The sequence below is a fragment of the Oncorhynchus mykiss genome, chromosome 2 (genome assembly GCF_057628025.1).
Source record: "Oncorhynchus mykiss isolate SJ-2025 chromosome 2, ASM5762802v1, whole genome shotgun sequence".
Lineage (NCBI taxonomy): Eukaryota > Metazoa > Chordata > Actinopteri > Salmoniformes > Salmonidae > Oncorhynchus > Oncorhynchus mykiss.
In genome coordinates, this window is record NC_143023.1 from 82,348,470 (window position 1) to 82,365,809 (window position 17,340).

The 17,340-nt window shown below is 42.5% G+C and overlaps 1 protein-coding gene across 2 annotated transcripts in view; it reads right to left on the bottom strand.

The window, feature by feature from the left end:
* Positions 1-17,340, bottom strand: part of LOC110497694 (inositol 1,4,5-trisphosphate-gated calcium channel ITPR2) — a 165,865-nt gene that overhangs the window by 3,788 nt on the left and 144,737 nt on the right. For both annotated transcript variants that reach the window (XM_036956603.2, XM_036956593.2), the window contains exon 56: positions 3,378-3,539. In XM_036956603.2, coding sequence (XP_036812498.2) covers positions 3,378-3,539 — 162 coding nt within the window. The remainder of the gene's footprint in view (positions 1-3,377; positions 3,540-17,340) is intronic.

Here is a 17,340-nt window from a genome sequence, read left to right on the forward strand (position 1 = left end):
AATCCAAACATTACCCTGTTGATTTTAGGTGCATTTTACATTTACTGTACTTTTTGTCTGATTTGTTGATAATGAAATCTGAAAATAATCTGGATACATTCAGTAACATGATAAGAATATTCATGAAAAATGTGGGGTAGGTGCACCGTGCAACATAAGGCAAAAAAAAGGGTTTGAGTGAGAGGACTAACTGGTCTCTCCAAGTAGCCACACACCTCTTCAAAGTGTGCACAATACAAAATAGTTGTTTTGTTTGGCACAATCCTGCATCCCCGCCATTACACAATTACTGCTTTTGTTTACGCAATCCAAAAAAACGTCCCATTATAAATAACAATATGAGCATCATGTTCAATCTAGGTCAGGTCGGCATCTTGTTCTATGACTAGCTAAGTTCTAAAATATGATCTTACAGTGTTTGAACTGCCGTGTGAAAGCCTATTCAGAGAAACAGATGGTCATTTTGATGAGCATAGAAAGAAGTGATGGAGTGCATTCAGGTGTGTGTTCCGCAGCAAATTTTCTTCACAATAGACAAACACAGGCTCATTCTGTTCAGAACAACCCAAGGTATGTTCTGTACATCAAACATATGTGACCATAAACATTGACACTGTATATGACCGTAAGCATTTCACTGTTAGTCTACACCTGTTGTTTACGAAGCATGTGAGAAAACAATTTGATATGACATGAGTTATTGATATGGATATGTGAAGAGCAAATTTGGACATCTGCTGTTCGGCTTGTTTGTATGACATCAAAGCAGTATTTATTATAATCCTCAACGACTTATCTTTCAAAATAAAATCAGCAAAAAAAGAAACGTCCCTTTAAAAAGGACCCTGTCTTTCAAGGATAATTCGTAAAAATCCAAATAACTTCACAGATCTTCATTGTAAAGGGGTTAAACACTGTTTCCCATGCTTGTTCAATGAACCATAAACAATTAATGAACATTCACCTGTGGAACGGTCGTTAAGACTAACAGCTTACAGAGACGGTGGGCAATTAAGGTCACAGTTATGAAAACTTAGGACACTAAAGAGACCTTTCTACTGACTCTGAAAAACAACAAAATAATGATGCCCAGGGTCCCTGCTCATCTGCGGGAACGTGCCTTAGGCATGCTACAAGGAGTCATGAGGACTGCAGATGTGGCCAGGGCAATAAATTGCAATGTCTGTACTGTGAGACGCCTAAGACAGCGCTACAGGAAGATCGTCCTCCCGGTGGCAGACCACGTATAACAACACCTGCACAGGATCGGTACATCCGAACATCACACCCGCGGGACAGGTACAGGATGGCAACAACAACTGCCCGAGTTACACCAGGAACGCACAATCCCTCCATCAGTGCTCAGACTGTCTGCAATAGGCTGGACTGAGGGCTTGTAGGCCTGTTGTAAGGCAGGTCCTCACCAGACATCACTGGCAACAACGTCGCCTATGGGCACAAACCCACCGTCGCTGGACCAGAAGGGACTGGCAAAAAGTGCTCTTCACTGACGAGTCGCGGTTTTGTCTCACCAGGGGTGATGGTCGGATTCGCGGTTATCGTCGAAGGAATGAGCGTTATACCGAGGCCTGTACTCTATCTCCCCAGAAATGTTTGGGAACTTGCAGGTGCCTTGGTAGAAGAGTGGGGTAACATCTCACAGCAAGAACTGGCAAATCTGGTGCAGTCTATGAGGAGATGCACTGCAGTACTTAACGCAGCTGGTGGCCAGACCAGATACTGACTGTTACTTTTGATTTTGACACACCCCTTTGTTCAGGTACACATTATTCAATTTCTGTTAGTCACATGTCTTTGGAACTTGTTCAGTTTATCTCTCAGTTGTTGAATCTTATGTTCTCACAAATATTTACACATGTTAAGTTTGCTGAAAATAATCACAGTTGACAGTGAGAGGACGTTTCTCTTTCTGCTGAGTTTACATAAGAGTCCTCTTAATTCACAGCATTTTCCTCACACAGACAAAACATTTGAAAAAGTTGCCCAATTAGCAGGAGGGATGGGGGCAACTTCTTGTCGCGTGAGGTGCTCAAGCTCAGATCTTCTGTCAGTCAAAACCCATACAGAAATATGAAGTGCAAAGCCTGAGCTCTGACGTCATGTATAGCATGTTACTGTAGAGCCACTGCGCTCCACTTTAGGGACTTATCAGTGCCCAAATCTGTTGTTTTCATTCTGTATACAGGTACGAGTGTAAAGGGCCAATTAGCCTCGATTTCCTGTCTTCCATATTCTCCCTGCTCTATGTAATATTTCAGAAACAATTGTCTGACTTGACTCCTTAATAACGCTCCTAGGTAAACACAGTAATGTCTGTGACAACATGAACACCAGCACTTTGATTGTTCTGCCCACATGAGGAATCGGAACCACATCAACACATGACTCAAGTCCTGTTCTAGCTCTGTTTTTACAGTGAACTTCTCTTCCTGAGTATAAAAGGGCTGTGTTTCACAAACCACATCCATGAGTTCCAGCTCACTTTTTTACCAAGGTTGTTATTTTCTCTATCTGAAGTTTGTTACTCACTCACTCACTCACTCACTCACGGCAGCAGAACAGGAACACACAAGGAGAGGCATGTGACTGCCTTGAGATCAAATGCAGGAGAGGCAGGTGATGTGGTTGTGATGATGGTGTCGTGATGATCGGGTGATGGGGAGTGATGAGATCTGTCACACTACTTACACAACTAGTTAGCCCAAGGTCAGGGAGGGAAATTGCCTTGTACATAAAGGCATGATAACCTCAGAGAAAATGACAAGTGCATGTGAACGTGCAGGAATGATAGGCCATTGTGATGTGAGTGAGTAGTCCCGTGGTGATCTGTGCCTTGGGATGTCATAAAGGAGTTGAGAGCCTCTTGGTCAGAGAGGAGAGAGAGATGGCTGTATGGTTGAGCATTGAAACACAGGGTTGCTGATTTCAATCCCTGGTTAAAAAGATGTACTGGAATCAAATGTAACTTTGGATATTACACTGAGTTAAAGATAATGGAAGGCTGAATGCATAGATCTGGTCCTCAAGGGCCACAGTGGATGCTTCTGAACTTTTAAAGGGATAGAAATGAAAAAAGTCCGTAGCGTGTGAAAAAAGAAACTCTGAACAATCAATGAAATCCATTGATCAGTTATGTGCTAGGGACACCCACAAAATCAACAGGACGGTGGCCCTCAAATACTGACCGGTCTTCATAAGGCACCAAGCACTCAAACATGGACTGAAACGGGGAACGCCTATTTGGACTTATCCAATAGGAAGCGCTCAAACATTACGTGCCACAATGAACATGACACCGAGTTGTGCGGCCCTGTTCAGTGTCTAAATGAATGCCTTGTTCTACGACAGTAACGTACCTGATCCTTTAGCTCAGACAGCTGGGAGGACAGCAGGGACACCAGTGTGACGGTGCTGTCCAGTTTCTCCTGCAGGGAGCGCATCTCGTTCTGCTCGCCGTCCCCCTCGCTGCTCACCAGGGACATGGCCCGCATCCGGGGGAACCAGTCCAGGTTCTTCTCCTGGAGATAGAGAGAGGGGGAGAGAGAAAGAGAGGGTAGATTCATGTATTTACATAGCAGATTCAAAGTTAAAACCAGAGGGAGAGAGAGGGTAAGAAATGGGGAAAAAAGGGGAAAACCAAAGAGGAGAGGAAAAGTGTGAAGGCTATACAGTGCATTCAGAAAGTATTCAGACACCTTCACCTTTTCCACATTTTGTTACGATAAAGCCTTATTGTAACATTAGGTTGTTATTTTCCCCCTCATCAATCTACACACAATACACCATAATGATAAAGCAAAAACAGTTTTTTTGAAAATGTTGCATAAAGCTAAAATCACATTTACATAAGTATTCAGACCGTTTACTCAGTACTTTGTTGAAGCACCTTTGGCAGAGATTACAGCCTCGAGTCTTCTTGGGTATGACGTTACAAGCTTGGCACACCTGTACTTGGTAAGTTTCTCCCATTATTCTCTGCAGATCCTCTCAAGCTCTGTCATGTTGGATGGGGAGCGTCGCTGCACAGCTATTTTCAGGTCTCTCCAGAGATGTTCGATTGGCTTCAAGTCCGGGTTCTGGCTGGACCACTCAAGGACATTCAGAGACTTGTCCCAAAGCCACTCCTGCATTGTCTTGGCTGTGATTTTAGGGTTGTTGTCCTGTTGGAAGGTGAACCTGAGCCCTCTGGAGCAGATTTTCATCAAGGATCTCTCTGTACTTCACCATTCATCTTTCCATTTATCCTGACTAGTCTTCCAGTCTTGGAAGGTTCTCCCATCTCCATAGAGGAACTCTGGAGCTCTGCCAGAGTGGCCACCGGGTTCTTGGTCACCTCCCTGACCATGGCCCTTCTCCCGGCCAAACTGAGCAATTGGGGGAGGTTACCTTGGTGGTCTTGGTGGTTCCAAACTTCTTCCATTTAAGAATGGAGGTCACTGTATTCTTGGGGACCTTCAATGCTGCAGAAATGTTTTGGTACCCTTCCCCAAATCTGTGCCTCGACACAATCCTGTCTCGGAGCTCTACAGATAATTCCTTCGACCTCATGGCTTGGTTTTTGCTCGGATACGCACTGTCAACTGTGGGACCTTATATGGAAAGGTGTGTGCCTTTCTAAATCATGTTCAATCAATTGAATTTACCACAGGTGGACTCCAATCAAGTTGTATAAACATCAAGGATGATAATTGGAAACAGGATCCACCTGACCTCAATTTTGAGTCTCATAGCAAAGGGTCTGAATACTTATGTAACTGAGGTATTTCTGTTTTACATTTTTAATAAATTAGCAAAAATTTCCAAAAACCTGTTTTCACTTTGTCATTATTGGGTATAGTGTGTAGATGGATGAAAAATGAATTTAATCTATTTTAGAATAAGGCTGTAACGTAACAAAATGTTTAAAATGTCTAGGGGTCTAAATACTTTCCAAAGGCACTGTACAAAGACAGAGGCAGGCTGACTGACAGACAGATGAGGGAGCCAGGAAAAGAATGTGAAAGAGAGGAAGGCGGGATGGGGAGCAGTACATCCGTGGGAACCAATGTTGGATATAAACTCTGGATTGCTGATGCTATTTATTGGCCAATGAGGGCTTGAAGCCACCGGTTGGCCATATTGGCACTTTCCAGAAACCCCTTCAAACATTCAACCTCCAGCTGCGTACCCCCTCTAGCACCAGGGTCAGCACACACGCAAATGTTGTTTTTTGCCATCATTGTAAGCCTGCCACACACACACTATACAATACATTTATTAAACATAAGAATGAGTGTGAGTTTTTGTCTTAACCCGGCTCGTGGGAAGTGACAAAGAGCGCTTAGGACCAGGTCACAAATAATAATAATCAATCATTTTGCTCTTTATTTAGCCATTTTACATATAAAACCTTATTTGTTCATTGAAAATCGCGAATTCTTCACCACAGATTAATGAGAAGGATGTGCTTGAAAGGATGCAATGTTGAGTTGTATTTGAGGCTCTCTCCATCTTAAATAATTTTCCACACACAGTCTGTGCCTGTATTATGTTTTCATGCTAGTGAGGGCCGAGAATCCACCCTCACATAGGTACGTGGTTGCAAAAGGCATCAGTGTCTTAACAGCGCGATTTGCCAGGGCAGGATACTCAGAGCAGCCCAATCCAGAAATCTGTCAGTGGCTTCTGATTAAATTCAATTTTCACAGAACCGCTTGTTGCAATTTCGATGAGGCTCTCTTGTTCAGATATCGGTAAGTGGACTGGAGGCAGGTCATGAAAGGGATAACGAACCCAGTTATTTCTGTCATCCATTTCGGGAAAGTACCTGCGTAATTGCACACCCAACTCACTCAGGTGCTTTGCTATATCACATTTGACATTGTCCGTAAGCTTCAGTTCATTTGCACACAAAAAAATAATGTGTGTGTTTTCCTTGTTAATGCAGACAGAGAAGCGCTCCAACTTCTTAATCATAGCCTCAATTTTGTCCCGCACATTGAATATAGTTGCGGAGAATCCCTGTAATCCTAGATTCAGATCATTCAGGCAAGAAAAACATCACCCAGATAGACCAGTCGTGTGAGAAACTCATCATCATGCAAGCGGTCAGACAAGTGAAACTTATGGTCACTAAAGAAAACTTTAAACTAGTCTCTCATTTAAAAAAAATGTGTCAATACTTTGCCCCTTGATAACCAGCGCACACCTGTATGTTGTAAAAGCGTTACATGGTCGGTGCCCATATCATTCTGTAGTGCAGAAAATACATGAGAGTTCAGGGGCCTTGCTTTAACAAAGTTAACCATTTTCACTGTAGTGTCCAAAATGTCTTTCAAGCCATCAGGCATTCCCTTGTCAGCAAGAACCTCTCGGTGGATGCTGCAGTGTACCCAAGTGGTATCAGGAACAACTGCTTGCACGCGCATTACCACTCCACTATGTCTCCCTGTCATGGCTTTTGCGCCATCAGTACAGATACCAACACATCTTGACCACCAAAGTCCATTTGATGTCACAAAGCCATCCAGTACTTTAAAAATATTCTTTCCTGTTGTCCTGGTTTCCAGTGGTTTGCAGAAGAGGATGTCTTCCTTAATTGACCACCCTTTAAACATAATGGACATATACCTGGAGCTGTGCCAGACCCGCCAAGTCTGTTGGCTCATATTGCTGTAACAAGCGAGAATTCACTGGCTTGTATGCGAAGCAGTAATTGTTTCAAAACATCTCCTGCCATGTCACTGATGCGTCATGAAACAGTGTTGTTTGATGAAGGCATCCTGTCCTGTGATGATCTGAAGGATCAGGTTACAGTGGGTCTGAGATTGGAATGTAAACTGTGGAACACAGAGAAACCCTTGGACATCAAAAGTTTGAATTATTAAACAATATTTATATTTTTGAGAATGTGGGCGTGGCCCGTGGACACTTAAGGGACAGTCATGACGAGTGTGTTTCATTTGGTGATCTCATGAAGGACAGGAAACCTACATTACTGTATCTCTGTTTGTGTACACTAATCAATTATCAGGTTTACATCTAAATGTTGTGAAACAAATGTGATTACATATGAAACTATTTGTGAAAAGATTAAATGTGATGTTTGCCTTCTAAATGAGAGCATGGATTGTCATATAAAGTGTAACTAGTCAGTGGCCACGCCCCCGTGAGCCCAGACAACACGTTAGGCGTCATAGAACTGCCCCTACTTCCACAGAGTATAAAACCCACTTCCTACAAAATGTACATTAAGTCAGAGAACGCTGGGACGAAGTCCCCACGTGGAAACGGTTACCACTCTATAGGCCCAGGAAACCAGACAGCGTGTAGTGTTGGCTACACGGCTGGAAATGGTTCAACTCTGAGACTATCGATCACCAAAGAATAAGAGCAAATCCTAGACGTAGAATTACTAGTCTACAGCTGTAAATTACATAAATCTAGTACGAGAATACCGACAAATGCAGAAGCATCTATTCTATGCAAGGACCATCTGTACGCCTGACATAACCATGACAATATCCAGAGCCGCTGAGAAAGCAACAACCACGAAAGACATTGTGACTCCTGGGGAAGTTAACCAGAGACTATCTGATGAACTAACTCTCCAGTAGATGGACCAGCGTTTCCAACAGAGAAGACAATGACATACGGGTATAAATATATACATTGCAATAATTTTCAAATGAGCAGCCGTTCATGTGCAAAGGATTAGCATTTCAATTAATATAATTATCAACTGTGTGCAGTGAATACATTTTGTCTTTCCTGCTCTTTATCTGCCCCCCACCCCCTTTTCATTGTCTACCAAGCCATCATACTGGTTTAGCCCAATAGGGACTTATAAATGCATTGTGTTAGTAACCAATAATTATATTGTTTGTTATGTAATTCTAGTTAGTAAATTTGTATATTGCTGATTCATTATGGAGACTAGCGTTCGTGCCGATAACCAAGAATTTTACGACGTTTAGGATAAGACTGACTAAGGTAAAGATTAATAATCATTCATTGAAGACTGTAATTGATAAGATATTCAAATATCTGAAGAGTTATATTCAGGAAATTATAACTCAACATTTTCCCGTGGTGCCCCGACTTCCTAGTTAATGAATGTTTACATGATTAGTTTAAATCACAAAATTATTAAACCTAGAGAACTGATTTGATATAAATAAGTCTTCGCATTTAATGATAGTCCAGACACGACACTCACCATATAAGACGCTTCTAGTACCTTCTTTATAATGGTATCTGTTGCTTTTATACATGTCTTACTACTCGATAGTCTTAATTCTCGCTCAAAAAACTCCTGTGGCTTATTTTTCAAATTGGCATGGTTTGTTTCTAAATGTCCGCACAAGAGTGAAGGTTTCATCGAGTTGTGAGATAGTACTTTTGCACATATAACACACTATGGCTGAGGAAAGACACTACTCCCAATATAAGTGAACCCCAAATCAATGTAGTTCTCATCATATTTGCGCCTCTTTGATGGTCCAATGTCCCTGCCTGATGTTCGGTGCATTTTTTACGGGGGCAGTAGCTTTTTGGCTGCATCAGATTCACAACTGTCAGTGTCCATGCTAGCTGGGCTAACAACAAATGTAGAATTACTGATGATAGCATTGGATGTGCTCGTGGAAGCAGAACAACTTGTGTCGTCGACAGGTGCAGGTGTAGTACTGCTGGTAGCAGTAGTACTACCAGTAGAGCTGGTATGTGTCTCTATGGACGCGGGCCTTACATTTTTTTTAATAACCATTTATCAATTTTCGAGCAAACGGAATGAGCAGCAGCTACGTCTGGCTACATTCAAACTTGGAATTCCCACAACATTGTGTTGTTATTTCGCTGAACACTGGATTCAGATTTTATTTTAGTCAATGAAAAGAGGCTACTCAGGAAATAAAAAAACCTCACCCAAATGTATAGCCCCATTGGAAAATATAAACTCAGCAAAAAAATAAATCTATTTTTCAGGACCCTGTCTTTTAAAGATAATTCGTAAATATCCAAATAACTTCACAGATCTTCGTTGTAAAGGGTTTAAACACTGTTTCCCATGCTTGTTCAATGAACCATAAACAATTAATGAACATGCACCTGTGTAACAGTCGTTAAGACACTAACAGCTTACAGACGGTAGGCAATTAAGGTCACAGTTATGAAAACTTAGGACACTAAAGAGGCCTTTCTACTGACTGTAAAAACACCAAAAGAAAGATTCCCAGGGTCCCTGCTCATCAGCGTGAATGTGCCTTAGGCATGGTACAAGGAGGCATGAGGACCGCAGATGTGGCCAGGGCAATAAATTACAATGTCCGTACTGTGAGATGTCTAAGAGAGTACTAAAGGGAGACGGGACGAACAGCTGATCGTCCTCCCAGCGGCAGATTACGTGTAACACCTGCACAGGATCATTACATCCAAACATCACACCAGCGGGACAGGTACAGGATGGCAACAACAACTGCCCGAGTTACACCAGGAACGCACAATCCCTCCATCAGTGCTCAGACTGTCCACAATAGGCTGAGAGAGGCTGGACTGAGGGCTTGTAGGCCTGTTGTAAAGGCAGGTCCTAACCAGACATCACCACAAAACAATGTCACCTATGGGCACAAAACCACAGTCACTGAACCAGACAGGACTAGCAAAAAGTGCTCTTCTCCGATGAGTGACGATATTGTCTCACATGGGGTGATGGTTGGATTTGTGTTTTTTGTCGAAAGAATGAGCGTTACACAGAGGCCTGTACTCTGGAGCGGGATCGATTTCGAGGTGGAGGGTCCGTCATTGTCTGGGGTGGTGTGTCACAGCATCATCGGACTGAGCTTGTTGTCATTGCAGGCAATCTCAACACTGTGCGTTACAGGGAAGACCATCCTCCTCCCTCATGTTGTACCCTCCCTGCAGGCTCATCCTGACATGACCCTCCAGCATGACAATGCCACCAGCCATACTGCTCGTTCTGTGCATGAGTTCCTGCAAGACAGGAATGCCAGTGTTCTGCCATGGCCAGCGAAGAGCCCGGATCTCACACGTCTGGGAACTGTTGGATCAGAGGGTGAGGGCTAGGGCCATTTCCCCCAGAAATGTCCCGGAACTTGCAGGTGCCTTGGTAGAAGAGTGGGGTAACATCTCACAGCAAGAACTGGCAAATCTGGTGCAGTCCATGAGGAGGAGATGCACTGCAGTACTTAATGCAGCTGGTGGCCACACCAGATACTGACCGTTACATTTGATTTTGTTCAGGGACACATTCTGTTTCTGTTAGTCACATGTCCGTGGAACTTGTTCAGTTTATGTCTCAGTTGTTGAATCTTATGTTCATACAAATATTTACACATGAAAATAAACGCAGTTGACAGTGAGAGGACGTTTCTTTTTTGGCTGAGTTTAAATGGACTGTTTGAATACGTGAAGAATCCACATGAAACTCACATAAAAAAATAAAAATATGAATCACATTTTTATTTGGCTTACCCCCAACGGCATTGCCTGTACCCCAGTTTGGGAATATCTGCTCCGTAGCGATCAATGAAATTCTACAGTATTTCAATTAAATGTTTCAATTACAAAAATTACATAGTGGGGACAGTAACATTAAGGAAATGTTTTTATATATTTCTTCATTTTTGTTTAATGTTTAGCTCACATATAATTTAAAAACCTACATTACCGTGTCTGTAATATAATAAATGTGGCAAAACAAATGTACTATAAAATATATATATAATATTATTGTTACAATACAAAACATACGACAACATACGGACACACACAAACATCCCCCCCTGCCCAGACCCACCTTATATTTAGAAAAAAACTCTTGCAAAAAACCACATCTGCTGACAATCTCTAAGTGTTCAAGAACCATATGCCCCCCCTCCCATCAAAGAGAATGTGTACATTCCATGTAATAAGTTTAACATTGTCTGTTCTGTCGTTGAAGAAACCAGATAAAACATTTTAGCAGACAGTTGTATGAGGGTGGTGGACATTTCATGAAATTAGATAGTCATAGTATAAACACATAGTTATTGTATGTGTTACATAAAGTATCAGTCAAAAGTTTGGACACACCTACTCATTCAAAGGTATTTCTTTATTTTTACTATTTTCAAGTTGTAGAATAATGGTGAAGACATCACAACTATGAAATAACACATATGGAATCATGTAGTAACCAACAAAGTGTTAAACAAATCACACTATATCTTATATTTCAGATTCTTCAAAGTAGCCACCCTTTGCCTTGACAGATTTACTCACTCTTGGCATTCTCTCAACCAGCTTCATGTAATAGTCACCTGGAATGGATTTCAATTAAACAGGTGTGCCTTTGTAACGGATGTGAAACGGCTAGCTTAGTTAGCAGTGTGCGCTAAATAGCGTTTCAATCGGTGACGTCACTTGCTCTGAGACCTTGAAGTAGTTGTTCCCCTTGCTCTGCAAGGGCTGCGGCTTTTTATGGGCGAGGGGACGGTTTAAACTTATACTGTTACATTGATGCTGTTGACCCGGATCACTGGTTGCTGCGGAAAAAGGAGGAAGGTCAAAAGGGGGGTGAGTGTAATGGATGTGAAACGGCTAGCTTAGTTAGCAGTGTGCGCTAAATAGCGTTTCAATCGGTGACGTCACTTGCTCTGAGACCTTGAAGTAGTTGTTCCCCTTGCTCTGCAAGGGCTGCGGCTTTTGTGGAGCGATGGGTAACGACGCTTCGTAGGCGTCAGTTGTTGATGTGTGAAGAAGGTCCCTGGTTCGCGCCCGGGTATGGGTGAGGGGACGATTTAAACTTATACTGTTACACCTTGTTAAAAGTTAATTTGTGGAATGTCTTTCCTTCTTATTGCGTTTGAGCCAATCAGTTGTGTTGTGACAAGGTAGTGGGGGTATACAGAAGATGGTCCATATATATATATACACACATTTGGATGTGTTTAAAACTTGTTTGGTTACTACTTGATTCCATATGTGTTATTTCATAGTTTTGATGTCACTCATTATTCTACATTGTAGAAAATAGTAAAAATAAAGAAAAACCCTGGAATGAGTAGGTGTCCAAACCTTTGACTGATACTGTATATATAGTGTGTGTGAGAGCATGTGGGCTGAGCAGACATTTAAGAGAGAATACACAAAAAATATAAATCAAATTGCTACGCCTTTTAGGGCTTTTAAACTCCAACTTCTCTCCTGATGTACCAAAAGCCTGTGGATTATGTCTTCGTACATACATTGGAGATAGACTGCCATTTAAGTATTGTGGTCAGATTCTATAACCGGAGGCAGAGTTGAGATTTGATTCCTGTCTGATCGGAATGCATTGCTTGCGTTTTTTTCTCAGCCTAGCCGACTGGTCCTGGATCAATTGAACGGACTGGCTGTGGATTTGATCTCTGTTCCTTCAGAATGTTGACTTTGGTCTAATAGTTCTACAGCTTGAAGATTACAGTGCGATGGTATTTAGTGTTCTTCTGTTTCACGGTGATCCTATGGCATCGTTTAGTGATATATTCACGTCAAGTTCCTCCGATATCAGCTTGAGCACGTGGTTGGAAAGGTCCCCTTTTTCCTCATCTTCCAGCAAGGACAATCTTCTCATGTTGTTTCGTCTCATTCAGTTTTGCTGCTGGTCAAATTCATCTTCTAAACTTTGTTTCCAGAAGGATCATTTTGTTGTCTTGTTCATTCATGCGCACGACTTGTATGTGCATGTCTGACATGTCAGACACTACTTTCTTTTTGAGCTAATCTACTTTTTTAACAACAAATTGTATAATTTTGTTTTGGTGTGCATTGAGAGCATTTTAGCTACATTACACGACCAGCGGTATGTGGACACCTGCTTGTCGAACATCTCATTCCAAAATCATGGGCATGGGAGTTGGTCCCCCTTCACTGCTATAACAGCCTCCACTCTTCTGGGAAGGCTTTCCACTAAAGGTTGGAACATTACTGCTGAGACTTGCTTTCATTAAGCCACAAAAGCATTAGTGAGGTCGGAGACTGATGTTGGCCGATTAGGCCTGGCTCGCAGTCGGCGTTCTAATTCATCACAAAGGTGTTCGATGGGGTTGAAGTCAGGGCTCTGTGCATGCCAGTCAAGTTCTCCCACACCAATCTCGACAAACCATTTCTATATGGATCTTTTTTTTGTTGCACTGGGACATTGTCATGCTGAGACAGGAAAGGGCCTTCCCCAAACTGCTGCCAAAGTTAGAAGCACCGAATCGTCTAGAATGTCATTGTATTTTGTAGTGTTAAGATTACCCTTCACTGGAACTAAAGGGCATAAAACATTAAAAACAGCCCCAGACCATTATTCCTCCTCCACCAAACTTTACAGTTGGCACTATGCATTCGGGCAGGTAGCGTTCTCCTGGCATCCACCAAACACAGATTCGTGGTGAAGCGTGATTAATCTCTACAGAGCATTTCCAATGCTCCAGTCCAATGCCTGTGAACTTTACACCACTCTAGCCAAGGCTTGGCATTGCGCATGGTGATCTTAGGCTTGTGTGCGGCTGCTTGGCCATGGAAGCTCCTGGCGAACAGTTCTTGGGCTGACGTTGCTTCCAGAGGCAGTTTGGAACTCGGTAGTGAGTGTTGCAACCGAGGACAGACAATTTTTGCACGGTACGTGCTTCAGCACTCGACGCTCCCATTCTATGAGCTTGTGTGGCCTACCACTTTGTGGCTGAGCTGTTATAGACGTTTCCACTACACAATAACAGCACTTGCTGTTAACCGGGCAGCTCTAGCACTGCAGAAATTTGACAAACTGACTTGTTGGAAAGGTGGCATCCTATGACGGTGCCACATTGAACGTCACTGAACTCTTCATTAAGGCCAGTCTACTGCTTGTTTGGCTGTATGCTCAATTTTATACACTGGTCAGCAACGGGTGTGGCCGAAATAGCCGAATTCACTAATTTGAAGGGGTGTCCACATACACTATATATACACAAAAGTATGTTTTCCTAGATATCGCTTAGCTGTTCTTTACTCTCGTTTGCATCTCCAAGTTGCTCCTTGTCTTTTCCTCTGAGGGAAGTCATTGCTGGTTGGATTCGTGTCGCTGCGCTGCTTTACCAACTGATTGGTTCGCTGTTGTTCACAACTGACCGTTCGCTCTCTCCCAGTTGATTGGGGATATATTGATCTAGCAATTTTAGAGGCTTAATTTAAACTGTTGTCTGGCTTCTACATTTAATCACAGTTTTGTATGTAAAAACTTGACCTACTCATTCCTCAAGCATCCTATCGGTACACGCATGCTCTCGCATTTCTATAGCTTCCTAAATAAAAAATAATGGTGCGGAAGTGCCAAGATGGAGGTGCCGTGGTGTCAAATCAGCGCCCCCTGTCAGTCATCAAGTGAATACATAAATCATTGTTGGGTACTTGTCCAAGTTCCTCACTTAAGAGGAGTGTGTGCTGAGAGACAGGCCTGCTGTCTTACAGTCAGCCACTGCAGTAAGCTGTAGAGAGAGCTGCTCAGACAAATTGACTCCAGATCAGATGGCTGGGTACTGCAGTAAACTGTACAGTACGTCTCCTCAAAGAAACTGACTCCAGATAAGCCTCCACAAGCTCAAACACATAACCATTGTGTTTCAAGTGAAGCAGTGAATAACATGAGTAGGAATATAGCACTGTTGTAATTGCAGATACAGATCAACAGTAAACAAGGATTTGAAAAGGAGAACGGGGCCCATTATATAACAGCAGCATTATGTAATAGGCTTAAGTTGTGTAAGTGTGTCTGTGTACGTGTGTCGGTTTGTCTGTGTGTGTGTGTGTGTGTTTTGCGAGGATGTGTGTTGATTATATTCTTGCTTATGCTCCAATGTGCGCATGTGCGGATTTGTATCTGTGTGTGTGAGATAAGATGACGTTCAGTGAGACAGAAAGATTGCAATCAGCTGATGTTATGTAAGCTCTTGTTGCCAGTTTGGCTGAAAAACACAGTTTAAAAAGGTGCTGAGAGTGCTTTTACTAAAAGTGTACAGTCCACAGACTAACCTTTGAGCTGTGTGTATGGGCTAATATAAACAATCCCAGCCTACCTCTGACATAACAAGTCTTTCCCAAAATAACACCACAGTGTAAAAATTTACTTGGGCACAATCCCCTGGCAAAATAATAACAGTGTACAGTATATATTTAGCCCAAACAACTACCTCTTTCCCTACTGTATTTAACTTATTTATTTTGCTCTTTTGCACCCCATTATTTTTATTTCTAATTTGCACTTTCTTCCATTGCAAATCTACCATTCCAGTGTTTTACTTGCTATATTGTATTTACTTTGCCACCATGGCCTTTTTTTGCCTTTACCTCCCTTATCTCACCTCATTTGCTCACATCGTATATAGACTTGTTTATACTGTATTATTGACTGTATGTTTGTTGTACTCCATGTGTCGTTGTATGTGTCGAACTGCGTTGCTTTATCTTGGCCAGGTAGCAATTGTTAATGAGAACTTGTTCTCAACTTGCCTACCTGGTTAAATAAAGGTGAAATAAAATAAATAAAATAAAAAATATGAGGGTGAGTCAGGGGTTCAGTACTGCTTCACTGAACCATTCTGACACCTCACTTAGTCTCACACTACACCACTCGCAGTGGCACTCCAGTGGTTGGCTCTCGCCATATTGCTGTGAAGCTTTTCCACCAGGCACACAACAGAACATGGACAAAGCACACAACTCAGCATGATAGTGACTAGGGGAACAACCATTTTAGGCTTAAGAGGAGTTGTGTATGGTTTGAGAGGAGTTGTGTATGGTTTGAGAGGAGTTGTGTATGGTTTGAGAGGAGTTGTGTATGGTTTGAGAGGAGTTGTGTATGGTTTGAGAGGAGTTGTGTATGGTTTGAGAGGAGTTGTGTATGGTTTGAGAGGAGTTGTGTATGGTTTGAGAGGAGTTGTGTATGGTTTGAGAGGAGTTGTGTATAGTTTGAGAGGAGTTGTGTATGGCTTCTCCTGCCAGCAGCACTGAGTCTCTAGTGGAGGAATCGACCCTGCAACAGAGAGAGAAAGAGAGTGTGTGTGTATATGAAAGAGAGCGAGAGAGAGAGAAAATCAGAGAGAACAGACCGATAAAGGGGAGTTATAGGGACACACACTCACACACTCTTAACCTGCTCAGAGGGATGACTAATTAATGAACCATGATTAAACTCCAGAGTATGTTTCGGGTATAGTCAGGTACAGGTGCCCTCTGTAGGGCCTTTGTTTATTGGTTAGTGCTATTTGGAATCTTTGGGACGTCCCTACCCTAAACATAAGACTTACCCAAACCTAACCTTTTACATTTCAACTTCAATGGGGTGACATCAAAGTTTGGACATCCCAAGGATACCGTTTTGACTTTTCCTTTGTTTATTTGGCTAGTCACTGACATAGCACCACCCATAAGGTTAACCACTCACACCTCACCTGAGGAAGCATTCTTTTTTTGACCAATCCACTTCCATAATCAACCCTAGTGGCCTATAGTCCACTACACTGCTATCAAACTAAGAAAAGCAAGCAACACATGATTGTGTTAATCACTGTCTTGAGAAAGAGCCAAGGTTGTTCAATTCACCCATCCCTGCTGGAGACTGTGCTAAATGTGCTGCCTTTCACTTGACTCACCTAGGTAAAAACTGACCGACTCAGAGGAGTGTGTGTGTGTGCGCGCGTGTGTGTCTGTGTGAGTGAGTGAGAGAGACTGTGTGTGTGTGATGTATGGGTTCCCCACACAGGGACACACTGACCTTTGGCTTCTATAGATCATGAGTTCAGAGGCCCCTCTCGTCTTCCTCTATCCTGTTGCAATCGACGGACACGTTGCTAAGGAGTGTGTGTCTGTGTGCGAGAGTGTTTGTGGGAGAAAGGGACGGGAGAGCACGTGCCATGCAAGGCTGATCCATTAGCAGGCCACTTGAGATGCGTTATGTAACACAGCTGTGGCTGCAGTACACCTGCTGGTTCTGTGCTCACTGTGAAAAATCTCTCACACATACACACACACACACAATTCAGAAAGTATTTAGACCCCTTCACCTTTTCCACATTTTGTTACGTTATGGCCTTATTCTAAAATGAATTAAAAACAGTTTTTTTCCTCTTATCAATCTACACACAATACCCCTTAATGAGAAAGCAAAAACAGGTTTTTATACATTTTTGCAAAAAATAAAACTGAAATATTACATTTACATACGTTTTCAGACCCTTTACTCAGTACTTTGTTGAAGCACCTTTGGCAGCGATTACAGCCTTGAGTCTTCTTGGGTATGATGCTACAAGCTTGGCACACCTGTATTTGTGGAGTTTC